The sequence below is a fragment of the Arachis hypogaea genome, chromosome 1 (genome assembly GCF_003086295.3).
Source record: "Arachis hypogaea cultivar Tifrunner chromosome 1, arahy.Tifrunner.gnm2.J5K5, whole genome shotgun sequence".
Taxonomy (NCBI): domain Eukaryota; kingdom Viridiplantae; phylum Streptophyta; class Magnoliopsida; order Fabales; family Fabaceae; genus Arachis; species Arachis hypogaea.
In genome coordinates, this window is record NC_092036.1 from 59006604 (window position 1) to 59022853 (window position 16250).

The 16250-nt window shown below is 31.7% G+C and overlaps 2 protein-coding genes and 1 long non-coding RNA gene across 3 annotated transcripts; 2 read left to right on the plus strand and 1 right to left on the minus strand.

Annotated features, from left to right (window-relative positions):
• Positions 1-5193: 5193 nt before the first annotated feature.
• On the minus strand, positions 5194-9059 carry LOC112695683 (F-box/FBD/LRR-repeat protein At5g53840-like). The gene is made up of 4 exons (XM_025748152.2): positions 8927-9059; positions 6867-7780; positions 6301-6441; positions 5194-5496 (listed from the first exon to the last, which is right to left on the minus strand). Exons 1-4 carry the CDS (start codon positions 9057-9059, stop codon positions 5194-5196), a joined length of 1491 nt encoding a protein of 496 aa, XP_025603937.2.
• Positions 9060-12429: 3370 nt separating this feature from the next.
• LOC112695764 (uncharacterized) lies at positions 12430-14228 on the plus strand. The gene is made up of 3 exons (XR_003150517.3): positions 12430-12751; positions 13694-13872; positions 14014-14228. It is a non-coding gene; the product is annotated as an uncharacterized lncRNA (long non-coding RNA).
• Positions 14229-14956: 728 nt separating this feature from the next.
• On the plus strand, positions 14957-15548 carry LOC112729292 (beta-glucuronosyltransferase GlcAT14A-like). The gene has a single exon (XM_072231762.1). It carries the CDS (start codon positions 15042-15044, stop codon positions 15546-15548), a length of 507 nt encoding a protein of 168 aa, XP_072087863.1. The 5' UTR covers positions 14957-15041.
• Positions 15549-16250: the final 702 nt, after the last annotated feature.

The window sequence follows — 16250 nt, forward strand, 5'->3', positions numbered from 1 at the left end:
ATGAAAATAAATGAGAGGTTTTATGTAATTAAATTAAAAAGCCTTGGCTAGGAGAAGATTAATCGAAAGTTCTATCCTTATTGGATTTACTGAGATTAATAGTAATAGGTTGTTGTTTTTACTTAGTTAACCCTCAACGAATGAAGAAAAGTCAAGTAGTTGAGCTAACTCCAATTCACAAGTCATAATCTTCTCCCTTGGGAAGGATTAGCGTTAGTGACTAGAGAGCCAGCCAACAACTTCCAATTACAATTTAACTCTTGAGTCTTCCAACTCAAGGGTCTCCTATTAAATATTAATAAACTCCAAAGCCAAGTTGGAAGCCTAATCCATTGACATGGATGCCATTTTCGCATATATGTAAAGGGAGTAGAAAGAAGACATGATAATTGGAATTGAATTGAGATAATCAAGCAAATAAAGAAATTAAATAGAAAAATACTCTTTGCATTAATAAATTAACAAGAGAAGAAAATAAACTAAAGTAATAGAATAAATAAAAGTGTAAGAAAACTAAATTAAAGGAACATTGAACCTGGATTCAAGAAGAAATAAATCTAAAACTAAGATGAATCCTAAAACCTAGAGAGAGGAGAGAGCCTCTCTCTCTCTCTAGAAACTACATCTAAAACCTAGAATTATGTAAATGAGAAGTGTCTCCATGATTTCCCCACTCTGTAACCTCTAATTAGCATTTTCGGGCATGAAGCTAGGCCAAAAATAGCCCAAAAATTGCCCCCAACGATTTCTGATATGTACAGCACGTGGCTCCGTCACGCATACGCGTCGCCCACACGTACGCGTGCTTCAGGCGTGTGCATCGCCTAACAGCATGGAAACTATAGAAAATTTTATATCATTTTGAAGCCCCAGATGTTAGCTTTCCAACGCAACTGAAACTGACTCATTTGGACCTTTATAGCTCAAGTTATGATCGATTGAATACGAAGAGGTCAGGGTTGACAACTTAGCAATTTCTTCAATGTCTTGTATTCTTTCCACTTTTGCATGCTTTCTTTCTATTCTCTAAGCCATTCCTGTCCTAGAAAACCTGAAATCACTTAACACATATATCATGGCATCGAATGGTAATAAGAGAGGATTAAAATTAGCAAATTTAAGGCCAAAGAAGCATGTTTTCAATCATAATACAAAATTAGGAAGGAAAATATAAAACATGCGAATTATATGAATAAGTGTGAGATTAATGGATAAAATCCACTTGATTTAGTACAAAATAAACCGTAAAATAGCGGTTTATCACATGCATCTAGCATAACCTCCTCCTTTCATGAATTCTTGCGTTATACTTGGGAATACCCACATTATACATGAGAATTCTTGCATATAACGCCTGATCCAAATAGAGACCAAGAATCCCAAATTGAAGGCCTTGCATATAACTCAAGAAGCATGCGTATAACATATGGTATTGGCCCAACTCTCAGGGCTTTAGATCCTTCACTAATCCTTCCTAATCCTACACTAATCTCTCCAATTTCAAGTATTTTGTTGGCCTAAGATTGAAGTTTCAAGCCCATGATTTCAACTAAGCAAGACACCAAGTTTTGAATTTTAATTACAAGGAATATCATTAGCTAATTAAGAGTCATAAACACTTAATTAATTAGATTGAATTTGATTTAGTTTCTTTTTGAATTAGTTTGAATTCAGAATCAGTTTTTTTAGGGTTAGTATAAAAAGGAAAGAGACACACATGTGCTTCTCTGCCTTCAGCCGTTTTCAATTCATTGTCTTTGATTTTCAAGGACATTATGAGTCACTAATCTCCTCGGTTAAGGTTAGGAGCTCTGTTAATTCTCATGGATTAATGTTATAGCTTTTCTACTTTTGATTAATGCATTGATGTTTTCTTAAAAAAGAGTTTTCGTTCTTCATCACAAGGATTTGAATGTGTTGGAAAACAATTCTAATATGACTTGAATTCTCTTAACATCTTAGAAAAGTTGATTATTACGATTAAGTTTGAAAACTTCTTCTCATGATTCTTTAAGTTCTAAAACTAGGCTTGATAAGTGACATCGAATCAACTTGGTTTAGCTCTTAAGAATTATGTGATCTTAAATCAGTGAACGTACCTCACCTCTTATTATAATCAATTGATTAAGGAATTGACGGTTTATTAAGAAAAGAGAAATTGGATTACTAAGGGATTGGAATTTGGTTATTTATGATTTGCCATAGATACACCTTGCATGATCAAAGTAAAGAGTGAAAAGCATTCTTCCTGAAGTTTTAACATCTCTGAAACCTTAACTCTTTTAATCATATCACCTCTTTAATCGTTTACAACTTGCTTCTATTTAAATTCACTGTTTTATGATAATTGTCTCTGAAACTCTAGTTTTTTATTGTCTAATTAGAATAATCAATTAATCATTGTTTCTTAGTCCTTTAATCTTCGGGGAAACAATAACTCACTTACCGTAATATTACTTGATACGATTCAATGCACTTGCCGAGTTATGATTTTGCAAATTTTGCATCACCGGACAGACTTAAGTCTGTACAGTTAATTATAACGCCGGTACGTATTTTTCCACAAATAATTATATTTTGGCACTCCGATTAATTTTTCAAGTTAGATTTTCAAGGTAATTTTTCAAACTATAAATTTTAAATTTCTAACCCTCTTAGTTCACCTTTAATTAATTAATTATCTATTATTTATTTTTTTCTGGGTCTTACAATAGAGATGTATGTTAATTTGCTAAAAATAAGTTACAAAAGGAGCAAGAAAATAACAGTAGCAGTGAAAAAACTACTACAATATACATGCATGATAAATCTGGAGAGAAAAAGTCTTCTAAAGTAGAACAAGAGCAAGTTGAACAAGGACCAGCTAAAGCTCATATAACAATATGTGAAATAAAAAGACCATCATGGAATACCGACTATATCATGACTTTCTATGATGCATATTATTTTGTGACTGAAGATAAAGAATCATCAACTTTTCAAGAGGCTATAAACAGTTTAGATTTTTTTTATGGATGACACCATGCAAGGAGAAATGAAAGTACTATGCAAAAACAAGATGTGAGAGCTAGTCCCACTCCCAAATAGAAGAAAAGTCATTGGTAACAAATGGGTCTATAAAATAAAGAGTGACAGTCACGATCAAATAGAATGTTACCGTGCAAGGCAGGTAGTAAAGAGATTTGCTCAGAAAGAAGGTATTAATTTCAATGAAATATTTTTTTGTAGTCAGAATTTTTAAAATTAGACTAGTTCTTGATATATGTGTTGTGTATAATTTACATCTAGAGAAACTAGATGTGGAGATTGTCTTTTTTCATGATGAACTTGAAGAAATATATATGCTTTTACTAGAAGGCTTTAAAGAACCAAAAAAAGAAAACTTAGTTTGCAAGTTAATCAAATCTTTGTACAGTTTAAAGCAGGTACTGAGATGTTGTCACAAGAGATTTGATTCTTTCATTATTAGCATTGATTACCACAGACTTCATTCAAACTATTGTACCTATTACAAATGGTCTAATAATGATGATTTTATCTTTCTGCTATTATACGTGGATGACATGGTGGTAATAAGTCCAACAAAGATTATGTTGAGGAACTAAACGCGCGGTTAGCTAGGGAGTTTGATGTGAAAGATTTGAGATTAGCAAACAAGATTTTAGTGATGCAGATTTGTTGAGACAAAAAAATAGGAAGATTTGGATATCCCAAAAAAATTATTTGAGAAAGGTTTTGCAATGCTTCAACATGCAACTATGCAAGAATGTAAGTCAATATCTACCCCATTTCCTATCAATTTTAAATGATATTCTGAGATGTATCTTAGCAATAAAGTAAAGAAGATAAAAATGTCTCAAGTACCGTATACATCTGCAGTGGAAATCTTTGTGTATGTCATGATTTGCACTAGACTGGATCTTACTAAATTAGTTGGGATGGTTAGCAAAGAAAGCTCTAATGTTACTTTATGCTTTGGAAGATCTGAATATATCGTCAAATGATATGTTGACTCAGATTTTGTAGGTAATCTTGACAAAAAAAATCTACTATAAGCTATGTGTCACACTTATAGGAGGTACAAGCTGGTTATCAAAAGTGCAAGTTATTGTAGCATTATCAACTATAGAAGTTGAATATGTGGCAGCTACACAATCTTATAAGAAAGCAATTTGGTTACAAAGGTTAATAGAGGAACTTGGACACAATTAGTGTATAATTCCAATATTATGTGATAGTTAGAGTGTCTTGCACATTACAAAGAATTCAGCCTTTCACTCGAGAATGAAACACATAGGCATTCAATATCATTTTGTTTGTGAAATAGTATAGGAAAGAAAATTGCATATATGCAAAAAATTCACACCAATAACAATCTTACAGATATCATGACATAGCTAATCAATATAGATAAATTTGATTGGTGCAAATCTTTTTTTGGCTTATTGAAAATATGAGCAACATAAATACACCAAAAGAATAATTTGAGTATGAGATTGTGAAAAAAAGAAGCAAAATTTTTTTTTAGCTTGAAGTCAATAAAAATGACTAGAGGTTACAAGCGGAGCAAGCTGGAGTTTGAAGAAAACTAAAGAATATTATAAAACTTTAACTAGAGTCTAAGTATAATGCTACAACTTGATCAACTTGAAGATGATACACATACATAGCATATGGAAGTCTAGAATATCCAATGATAGTTTTTTTACCAAAGTCAAAATTGGATAAGATATCTTAATTGCAATCTTTGACTTAGTCAAAAAATGAGTTGTTACATAATCATGTGTTGAAAACAAGCTTTAAATGATGTTAAGATTAAGTTGATTAACTTGATATCATGATAATTTAAAAAAGTAGTGATTTATTTGTTTTTTGTATCACTACTAGAAAACTACATATAGGTTCTTAAGACATTTGGTAATGCGTGTTGTGTTGCATGCATAGAATTAGTGAGTAAAAATAAAAAAATTAGTAAAATTTGTTTATATGTAACTTTTTGGCATAAGTTTTCATAATATCTAAAAGAATATCATAGATTTTTTTATATATTTTGAGAGAATATAATTTTACCATTTTATCATATTATTTCTACTATTGTTTAAATTCTTATTAATTTTATTCATTTCTCGTGTTACAAATTTTAATTGTATTATTTTGTCTCTATTAACTCTGACATCTAACACTAACATTATCTTAAAGACAAACAACTTCCACTGAGGATGGTATTTTTTTGTGTAGTTCCAAAGCACGTTTTTGGATTGATTCACGATCCCAACTTGTGGAATGCTCTCCTATTGGTTTCAATTTTGGTTTTGTTGGAAACCTTGTATCAATAATGATCTTCTGGAGCCGAACTGCATTCTCAAGCATGTACATGATTAGTTCAACTTCACATGTTGCCCCACAAAATCCAACCAATTCCAACTCCTTAAGACTGTATTCACATTCCTTTGAGAATGTGCTTGCCCTTCTAAAAATAGGATTGATATTTAACATCTGCAACATGTAAAAAAAAAAGCCACATTTAGACTCAATTATTCTTGGTGATGCTTTTGTTTGCTTAATGATTTTTTAGTATTTAGTATGCACTTTTCATTAGATAATGCATAGAGTTTTTCAATTAGTACGTACTTAGACCAAAATGTTCATCCTTTAAAAATTAAAAGAGTAATATTCCAAATCAGTTCTTAAAAAATTTAGTCAGATATTTTAGTTTTTAACAAATCTTAATTATCAAATTAATTCTTAAACTTTTATTTAATTAGACAAATCAGTACTCATATTATTTCATTCTTTTTTTTATAGAAAAATTTTAAAAATTTTAGGAATTGTTATATCTTTTATTAAATAGTGATGGATATTGATTTGTCTTAAATCAAAATTTGATTATTAGAATTTGTTAAAAATTAAATTGTTCGATGACAAATCTTTTAAAATGCGATTAGGATATTACTCAAAATGAAAAGTCCTATAGTCTTGAGAATTGAAAAAGTAAAAGAAAAACTATGTATCAAAATGAGTTCATCAAATGTACATTTTTATCTTAAAAATATATAGTTTGATTCACATTTATCTTCTTAAATATTGTGCATTTTCTAAAATGAATTCGTCTGCTGATGTCAATTTGTGGGCATAAATCATAAGGAAATGCTTATAGTACTTGTTTTTCTAATTTGCATATAAAATTATGATCAATCATCATCTAACATAACCAAAGTTCCTATTCTTGAATCAACGTAAAAATAAATAGGAAGGGCCTATTCTTGAGCATTTTTGAGCGAGAGATGCGAACATATTCACCTTAAGTGTGAACCTCCACAATGAAGGAGATGCCTTTAATAGCAAAGCACAAGTACTAAGTGTGATGCCATCTTCCATACATGTAACCAACTCCAAGTGCTTGAGGTTTTTTAACTCAGGAAGTTGACATAACCAATAAACCTGGAAATTATTTAGACACTACAAAATATTTCATTGTAGTCGGGGTTGTTTGTAAATTTTGATTTTGGAAAAAAAAGGGGATAAATTATGTTTCTTATTTCTAACATTAGTGATTTTTTTAAAATATTTTTTAATGTTTAATTTTATTTAATTTTATCTTTAATATTTTGGATTTTTTTTAATTTTGTCCTAGCATCTTTGATTTTTCTCAATACTATTTTTAGATATTTTTAATTTTGTCTCTAACATTTTAGATGAAATTAATGTTTATGAGTAATTTTGAAACAAATTGAAAGCATTAGAAACGAAATTGAATGAAATTAAATATTAAAAATATTTTAAAAAAAATCACAGGTTAAAGACAAAAAATATATTTTATCAAAAATAAAGAAAAAAAACGAAGGAATAAAAGAAATAGAACTTACCACTTGAGGTACATTTTGTGTAATATCCAATTTAAGCACTTTTATTTGAGAGATAAAGCTCTCTCTAGTGAACTCCACATAAGATCCTCCGAATTCTGCTTCCACGAGTCTTGGAACACTTCTGAATTCTGTGTCCAAATGGGGTCCACAGTATTTGAGTGACACCAAATTCTCAGCACAAATTTCCAGGTTCCTCAGCTCCCAACACCTCACCAACTCTAAACATTTCAGCTTCAATGATGAACCTGAAGAAGAAGAAATCTTCATAGAATTTGGAACTCCTGAACTATTTAAACTCAAAGTTTCAAGTGAAGGGCAGCAACAAAGTAAATATTCTAGCATCTCACTGGTCAAGGTAACGAATTTCAACCTCAAAACACGTAAGGAGTCAAAATTTTCCACTTTGAACAAATGCAATGGAAGAACATATTCAAATGAGTGCCCAAAATATAGCTCTAGCTTATGAACCTTCTTCTGAATTGCATATTGAAGCCACTTTTCAACATCATAGTCAGTGGCAACATGGAACCAAAATCTCAATCCTTCAAGTGTTGGACTTTTAAGTGAACTGAACAACTCATTGATCCAATTTGTGTATGTTTTCCTTTCTGCATCAAACATGATCTCCATTGCCATTTGTAATTGTCTCCCTAAAGCCTTATTAATATCCTTTTTAATGTTTTTCATCACTGGTGAACCATCAAACTCTAAGGCTCCGGAGAAGAATTTCCATAGGTGCCTCCATTTTCTTGAGAGGATGGTGGTCCTAGCTGCTTCATTTATTGGCAATTTTGATAAAATTGTTACAGGGATTCCATCTGGCAATTGGTTTATGATGGGATCCTCTTCTTCATTGTGAAATTTTGCTCTCTTCTGTTTATAATCTTCTGATGATTGCTGCATCTTGCATGATCCTATGAAATAATAATAATAGTGGAAAAAGGAAATTAAAAGCGAAGGAAAATTGAGGGGCAAATGGAACAAAATAATTTATTAAGTTATGAAATCAAATATGTGCAGATCCTATGTTAAAACAATGATGTTTGCAAATGTAGTAGTAATAATAATAAGGCTTTTCAAACTTTTGTTGTTGAAATTTGGAAATTAGATTAATATATCTGATCACTGAAAGGACTTTTCGAATTACTAATATATACGATATCTACTTTCTGAGATTTGTGAATGAGACAGAAATTAATATCGATATTATGATGGTTAAGATATATTTGATGATGTTACTTTGATGCCACTTTTGCAAAATGATCTTAGAAACAAGAACCTGGTTTGGAGAACTTGTTTGTGAATTGTGATGCACATAGATTCAACCTGTACTAAAAGATCCGAAGTATGTTCCGTTGGTGATGGACGTCAACTCAAATTACTGAAATAATTTTTTGTTGGTACTTATGAATAAGAAAATAAGAAAATAATTTTCTAACATCCGGAATCGAAGTCAGTATGAAAGTTTTGGTTACCATATTTAGATTTTAATGTGATCTTGTTATAAAATCCAAACTTGATAAGCCAACAAGATATCTACCTATAAGTACAAAGATGGGCACGGATTTGGTGAGCAGTTCCTGTTTGTCACCAAAAGGCCCAAAAGTTATTTTGCTCACTGGTAAGTTTTAGTCTATTTTTTTTATCAGGTAGATTGGACAATTCTTAATTTTAGATACTTCAAATAGATTAGACAACCTCCAATATTAGGTACAACACACACTCACACATTCTTTACATACTTACCAATTTTTTCTCTTCGATTACAATTGGTAGGAGTTGAGCGCCAGACCTCTGAGATGGGGAGACGAAATGCCTTGTAAACTAAGGCTTATTGGTATTTTAGTCTATTAAAATAAAATATTATTTTAATAAGGCCTTTTCTTTTATAGTTTTTAATAGGAGTTTTCATAAATTTTTTTATCGATTTTTATTTTATTCACTTTTTCATTGATAATTAGTTAATTATAGACTTCAATTCCATTATCAATTCTCAAAGCTTCTTTTCCGTTGCCATGTCCTCCCTCTAACTCCTCCTACGACCGCTTTCTATGTTAGACTTTTAGAAACTAACACCGAATCTTCCTCACTACTACCACCAGCGCCGTCACTTCCCTCCTCTTCTTCCGTCGTCACAAGCGCACCGTTCCTTCCATTATTTCCATCGTCAGCGACAACTCCAAACCTCTCCATTGCCTCTTCTACTCACTCCTTTATTGCGCCACCAACTCTTCCTCTCTACTCGGCCATGGAGACTTTTGGCACTGTCTTTTTTCGCATTCTCCCTCCTCCAGCAAAAGCCTTGTCGCCTGCGGTGGCGCGTGTGTACTTAAAGGTGAAGATTGTGGAATTGATCTCCACCATGAGAACTCCGGTGTGGCGGCAATGATCGTGACGCCATCAAAGACACTCTAGTGAACCTGATTGGATTCTCCGAAACCCGAACCTAAGACAAATTTTTTCTTTTCTTTCTAATTTGTTTGCGAAATTGAAATCAATGAATCGCATAATTGGGATTCTTATTGCAAAGTGATGAATGGGTTGTGTTCTATTGTCCGGATAATTACAACACACTTTATTTGAATATATACAACACAAATCACATATTCAAATATACAAAACAAATAAGAGAACTTTAAAAATTTTGAAGTGTATAAAGTAGATTAAAATATTCTGATCGAGAAATGATGAGATTAAATATTCTTTTATGATAGTAATAAAATAAAAATTTTAAAGTATATAAATTAAATTAAAATTAAATTTTTTTTAATTTTAAAATACATTACCATTTTCACAAAGCACAATTAATATTTTTTCATAAATGAATTGTTCTTAGTTTTGCAATCAAATTCACTATAAACTTTACTTTTGATGAGAAAACATTAATTTATTTCACTTTTCTTTTTTTTCTTAGTTTCTGTTTTAATAAACTAAATAAAATATAAATATTTTTTAAATTCAAAATAGATAAAGTAATTTTATAAATTTTATTTATAGTTAAACATAATGTTTAACTAAGTATACTTTTTGGGCGTTTTGGTATATATATATATATATATATAATTAATTAAATTACTCTAAAAATTACTAATTTAAGATTGAGAGTTTATGAAGTCTTAATTTGTGTAATATGAGTCTTCTTTTATCTATTATCTTTTTGAATTTCTCTTTGTATATTCTCTATACTCTCTATCTGTGAATCAACACTTGATTGTGCAGGTGACGGAAGACCCTTGGTCTTAAACGTTTTGTTTTCATTCTTCTTATACTTGACGTTCATCCTTTCATTTAAATCTTAGAACCGATTATTACTTTTACTATATATTTTTTTCATTTTCGATTTTTTCTCCAAATAAGCGACACCTATCAAATTAATAAAATTAATTTAAAAAAATATTAATTTTTTATAACATCTTATTATAATTAATATTTTAAATAATTAATAATTTTTCATAACATATTACTATAATTAATTATTAAAAAATAACTAAAATTTTAAATCATATTACTATAACTTATAAAATTATACTAAAAAAATTATTAATTTCACATAATATCTTATTATAGTAATATATATATATATATATATATATATATATATATATATATATAATTAATCAAGTTACTCTAAAAATTACTAATTTAGGATTTATGATATAGAGATTAAGATTTAGGGTTTAGTATTTAGACTTTAGACTATATGAAATCCTTGTTTCCTATACTTGATATACATCCATTCTTTTATTTAAACTTTAGAATCGGTTATTGTTTCAACAGTAACACCTATCAAATTAATAAAATTAATCCAAAAAATACTAATTTTAATAGCATCTTACTATAATTAATAAAATAATTTAACATAATTATTAATTTCTCATACCATATTAATATAATTAATAAAATTACTTTAAAAATTTACTAATTTCTCATATCATATTACTATAACCTATAAAATTAATCTAAAAAATTATTAATTTCACATAACATCTTACTATAATTAATAAAATTAATGTAATAAAAGCATTAATTTTCAATATATATATATATATATATATATATATATATATATATATATACATATATATATATATATTAGTATAATTAATTAAGTTACTCTAAAAAATATTAATTTAGAGTTTAAAATTTAGAGTTTAGGCTTTATGAGACCTTTGTTTTTTTCTATCTTTTCATTTGAACCGTAGAAACTATTATTGCTTTTACTGCATATATATTTTTTTTATTTTTTATTTTTTTCCCAAATCAATGGTAACATCTATTAAATTAATAAAATTAATCTAAAAAATATTAGTTTTTATAGCATCTTACGCTAATTATACTCTATATAATTAATAACTTTTCATGACATATTATTATAATTAATAAAATTAATTTAACATAATTATTAATTTCTCATTTTATATTAATATAATTAATAAAATTATTTTAAAAATTTACTAATTTCTCAAATCATATTACTATAATTAATAATATTACTAAAAAAATAACTAATTTCCTAAATCATATTATTATAACCTATAAAATTACTTTAAAAAATTATTAATTTCACATGACATGTTACTAAAATTAATAAAATTATTCTCTATATAAATTAACTATAATTAATAAATTAATGTAATAAAATTACTGATTTCCAATATATATTACTATAATAATCAATTAAGTTACTCTCAATATTACTAATTTTTCAAAACATCTTATTATAATTAATGAAAAATGATTAAATCAAATTATTTAGCACATCATAATTGGTTTACAATATAGAATTAGTTTATAATGTAAAATTTATTTATTGTTCATTTTTATTTTCATAAAATGTTCCATTTTTTCTCAAAACTCTAAAGAACAGTGACTAGTAGATAAATCTAATCAACCACGTTTTTTCACTTTTTGTTTAACAAAAAATCCAAAAATGTCAATATCCAAAAAATGGAACACAACCCATTCTTCAGAGTTCCATTTGATTCATTGATTTCAATTTTCGCAAACGAATTAGAAAGAAGATATTGTTGTAAAACTCACGCTCTCGTTGCTGTGAGGTTGTTGTAGGGTCCAGAGCTTTACTAAGATATAATTCTCGCCGGAGGAGGGAGGATGCTAGAGAAGACGGTACCAAAGTTGCCATGACCGAGTGGAGAGGAGGAGTTGGTGGCACGACAAAAGAGTGAGTAGGAGAGGCGGTGGGGAGGTTCGTAGTTGTCACTGGCGATGGAGATAGTGGAAGGAGCGGTGCACTTGCGACGGCAGAGGAAGAAGAGGAAAAGAATGACGAAGAGGAGGGAGGCATCTGCTCAATCATACATGTGACAACATCTCCCTCCTAATCTCATCCCTACCACATAGGGGTGGCAGAAGAACCCGAACCCGCGGGTACCCGACCCGCCCCTACCCGGTCGGGGCGGGTTTAAACCCGACCCGAAGCGGGGCGGGTTCATATCGGGGCGGGTAGTTGAACGGGGCGGGGCGGGGTCGGGTTCATGATAAACCCGCCCCTACCCGCCCCGGAGTGCACATATATAAATACATAATTTTTGGGATTAGGGTTCAGTTCTCACCCACCGCCACTTTCCTTTAGTTCCCAAATCCCAACCCTCAACTCACACAGTCATACCTCTTCAGACTTCATCTCTTCTCCAAGGACGCCGCCCTCTTCAGCTCTTCTCCAAGGCCGACCACCTCTGCTCAGCTGCACCATACCTCCAGTCAGTCTCCGTCAAAGCTCGTCCGTCGCTGTAGCCGGTCGGCGTCGCTCCCACTTTTCTCCTCAGCGTCACTGTTCTCACCGTCACTGTCCTCGCCGGCTCGCCTCTCCAGTCTGCGATCTCTGGTCTCTGCTCGCCTCTCCGTCATCGTCTTTCTGCTAACTGGTAAGCACTCCTCTCCGACTCTCTTCTTCAGTTTTTTTTAAGTTAATTTTTATGATTTATTTTTTATGTTAAAATAGTTAAACTAGACCCAATATTATTTATGATTGTTGTTGATAGTTGATAATCTGATTTTGTGGTGTTAATGGTTGATTTTGTGATGTTAATTGTTGATGCTTTGAATTTTGATTTTGTGTTGTTGATGTTTTAAATTTGTAAATCTGATTTTTTATTTTGTGTTGTTGATGTTTTAAATCTATAAATCTGTAAATCTGATGTTTTAAATCTATAAAACTGTAAATGATTTTTTATTCATTTCATCTGCAACAATTTTCTTTTTGAATGCAACATGCAGTTATGGATTATGCTGCTTTTCAGTTATAAATGAATAGGGAAAAACATATGGTGCTAAAGCTTTTTTTCATTTTCATAAAAAATATTACTTTGAAACTACACTCCTAACAGATTCCTTCAATGCTTTCCTGATCAAACTCCCATTTTTTTAATTTAATTCTGTGTATTATTTTTATGATTATGTCTTGTTCATTATTTGTCTCATTCAATTGTTTTGATTTTCATTCCTTGCTTCGGCTTTATTTTTTTCTGTCACTAGTTTGATTTGTCCGTATTATTCCTATTATATCTCGTGATCTGATTAGCTTGTATTCAGCATATTGTGTGAAAAATTGGATTATCATTATTAAAAAAATATTGGAAGTTCTCTGTTCTTATTATGAATTTGATGTAAATGGATTTTCATTGTTAAAACACATTGGAAGGACCTATTTTTTTATTGTTTAAGAGAGCATGTAGTTTTCTTATTTGAAACACTGAACATTTAGTTTTTGAGTTGGAGCTGAAATGTGTCAGTATAATAATTGAAACTAATAAATTCTTTGTTGGATGTTAATTATAACTGAGATTTTTATTTTGAATGAATGGCAGAGATAGGTGAGGAGGTGAAAGCAATTGTTCCTAAGTCTGTGCTTAAGAAGCAGAAGAGGGAGGAGGAATGGGCCTTGAAGAAAAAGGAGGAGTTTAATGCTGCAAAGAAGAAGAGAGTTGAGAGCCGCAAGCTCATTTACAGCAGGGCAAAGCAATATGCAAAGGAATACCAGGAGCAGGTTGCATTTCACCTTAATCTATTTTCCTTTTTCTCTGATTTAATGTTTGTTTCTGTTTCCTTTATTACTTAATATTTATTTATGTTAATTTTTTACATAATACTAATTAATTTATTAATTTCTACCTCTTTTGATTTTTAGGTTTGAATCTTGACCTTCAAACCTTTAATGATGATGAAGATATGAAAAGTGATCAAGAATAATGATTGAAGACTCTTTTGATGCAATTTCTTTATTATACTATTAAATTTATAGTGATGAAACTTTTTTTTTTTAATTTCAAGTTATTTGACACTGTTGCTTCTGTTTGTATCTTAATTTATATATAAATGTGTAAAAATTAAAATATTATTTAATTTTTACAGGGGCGTGTAGGGACGGGGCGGGTACCCGTGGGGGCGGGTTAGGGTAGGGCAGGCTACTACCCGCGGGTAGGGGTGGGGCGGGTAGTAGTGGAGTGCAAGGAGGGCGGGGCGGGGTCGGGTAGGGCAAAAACCCGCCCCTACCCGCCCCACTGCCACCCCTACTACCACACCTAATCCTCCTTGTCGAGGCATAAGTTCCATGGTTGCTGTCGAGGCGTTGCTGCATACCTGAAGTACCGTTGTCTGCCAACATGATCGCGGGCGTTGGGGATGCCGTCATTGGAGGTGAAGGACTGTGCTAGTAAGGAGAGGTCATGCATGTTGGCGGCAAGGATATTGGCCAAGAAGCCATCCTGCCCCAGCAGCATTACATGCCGTGCTAGTTTCACTGTTGTTCCTCTGCCACTCTAGCCTGACACCCCCACTCCAGTGTTCATCGATCTCCGCCCACATATCTGTTGTCTGCGCAAAATAAAACAAAAAATATCTTACCCAAAAATTTCATCAATTTTAAATTAATTTAAAGGAAAAATAACCATTTGTACCCATGAACTTTACGAACGCTGACAAAAGTACCCATTAAAGAAGAAAACTAACGTTGTATCCATCAAAGATGGATTCCGCACGACAAAAGTACCCAAATCCTAAATTTATGTTGACTTTTTAATAAAATTCCAAAATTACCCCCATCTTTTATCTTCAACCCTCCTCTCTTCAACCGATCGGATTCCAAAAATCCCTCCTTTCACCGGAACCACCCACACGCCATATGCCCCAACGGCACCGCAAGCCACACCCACTATCATGGGAGCTGAGAGAAAATGGCTTTTCACGCTGTTCAGTGCGGTGTTCCTCACTTTCATGGTTCTGATAATGTCTTCCTTCTCTTCCTTTAGCTCCCCAAAGGCTTTTCCTTCCCTTGTTCAGCAAGGTTCTCCTTACCCTCCATCTTTTGCGTACTTTATCTTTGGCGGGCACCAAGATAAGGATCGGATCTTGCGGTTGATGCTGGCGGTTTATCACCCAAGGAATCGGTACCTCCTTCATCTTGGAAGGGACGCCGGAGATGACGAGAGGTTGGCCCTTGTCTCCGCTGTGATGGCGGTGCCGGCTATTCAGGCTTTTGGAAACGTTGATGTGGTTGGAAATGCTGATTGGATCACGTACTTGGGTTCATCCAATGTTGCCCTCACGCTGCGTGCTGCTGCCATCATGTTGAAATTGGATTCTGGTTGGAATTGGTTCATCACTTTGAGTGCACGTGATTATCCTCTCATCACTCAGGATGGTACGCCAAATTTTCTGTTATGAGATTTGGGAAAGAAGAGAGGAGGGGTTGAAGATAAAGGATGGGGTAATTTTAGAATTTTATTAAAAAGTCAACATAAATTTAGGATTTGGGTACTTTTGTCGTACGGAATCCATCTTTGATGGATACAATGTTGGTTTCCTTTTTTAATGGGTACTTTTGTCAACGTTCGTAAAGTTCATGGGTACAAATGGTTGTTTTTTCCTCAATTTAAACATCTGAGTTTCTAATTTTTGATATAATACCACAAAATATTTTAAATCTAACAACAAGAACCATCATAAAACTAATATTTGTAGCCAATCACATGAAACTAAATTCAAAAAGATCTTTATCATTGGATTAAAAGCATACATAATCCAATGGCTCCTCATTAAAAATACTCACCAGTCAGCCAAATAACTTTTTAGCGTTTTAGTACTACAAACATCAACCGCTCACCGAATCCATACCTTACAAGGATTCATTGGCTTATTGGCATCCCAAAAATAAGTTATACTTAAAAGCTATTAAAACCTAATTTGGCAAAAATAGAAGAACGTTAGTTTTACAACTTTTTTTTCTCTTTTACATTCACTATAATCCTAAGTAGGTTTCCTGTCCAAAGCAACACCAAACCTTAGCCTTGTTGAAATTCACTTTTTGAATTCATAACATTTGCCCTTAAAGAACAAATTTGGGATATAAACGATTCAAGTAACTTG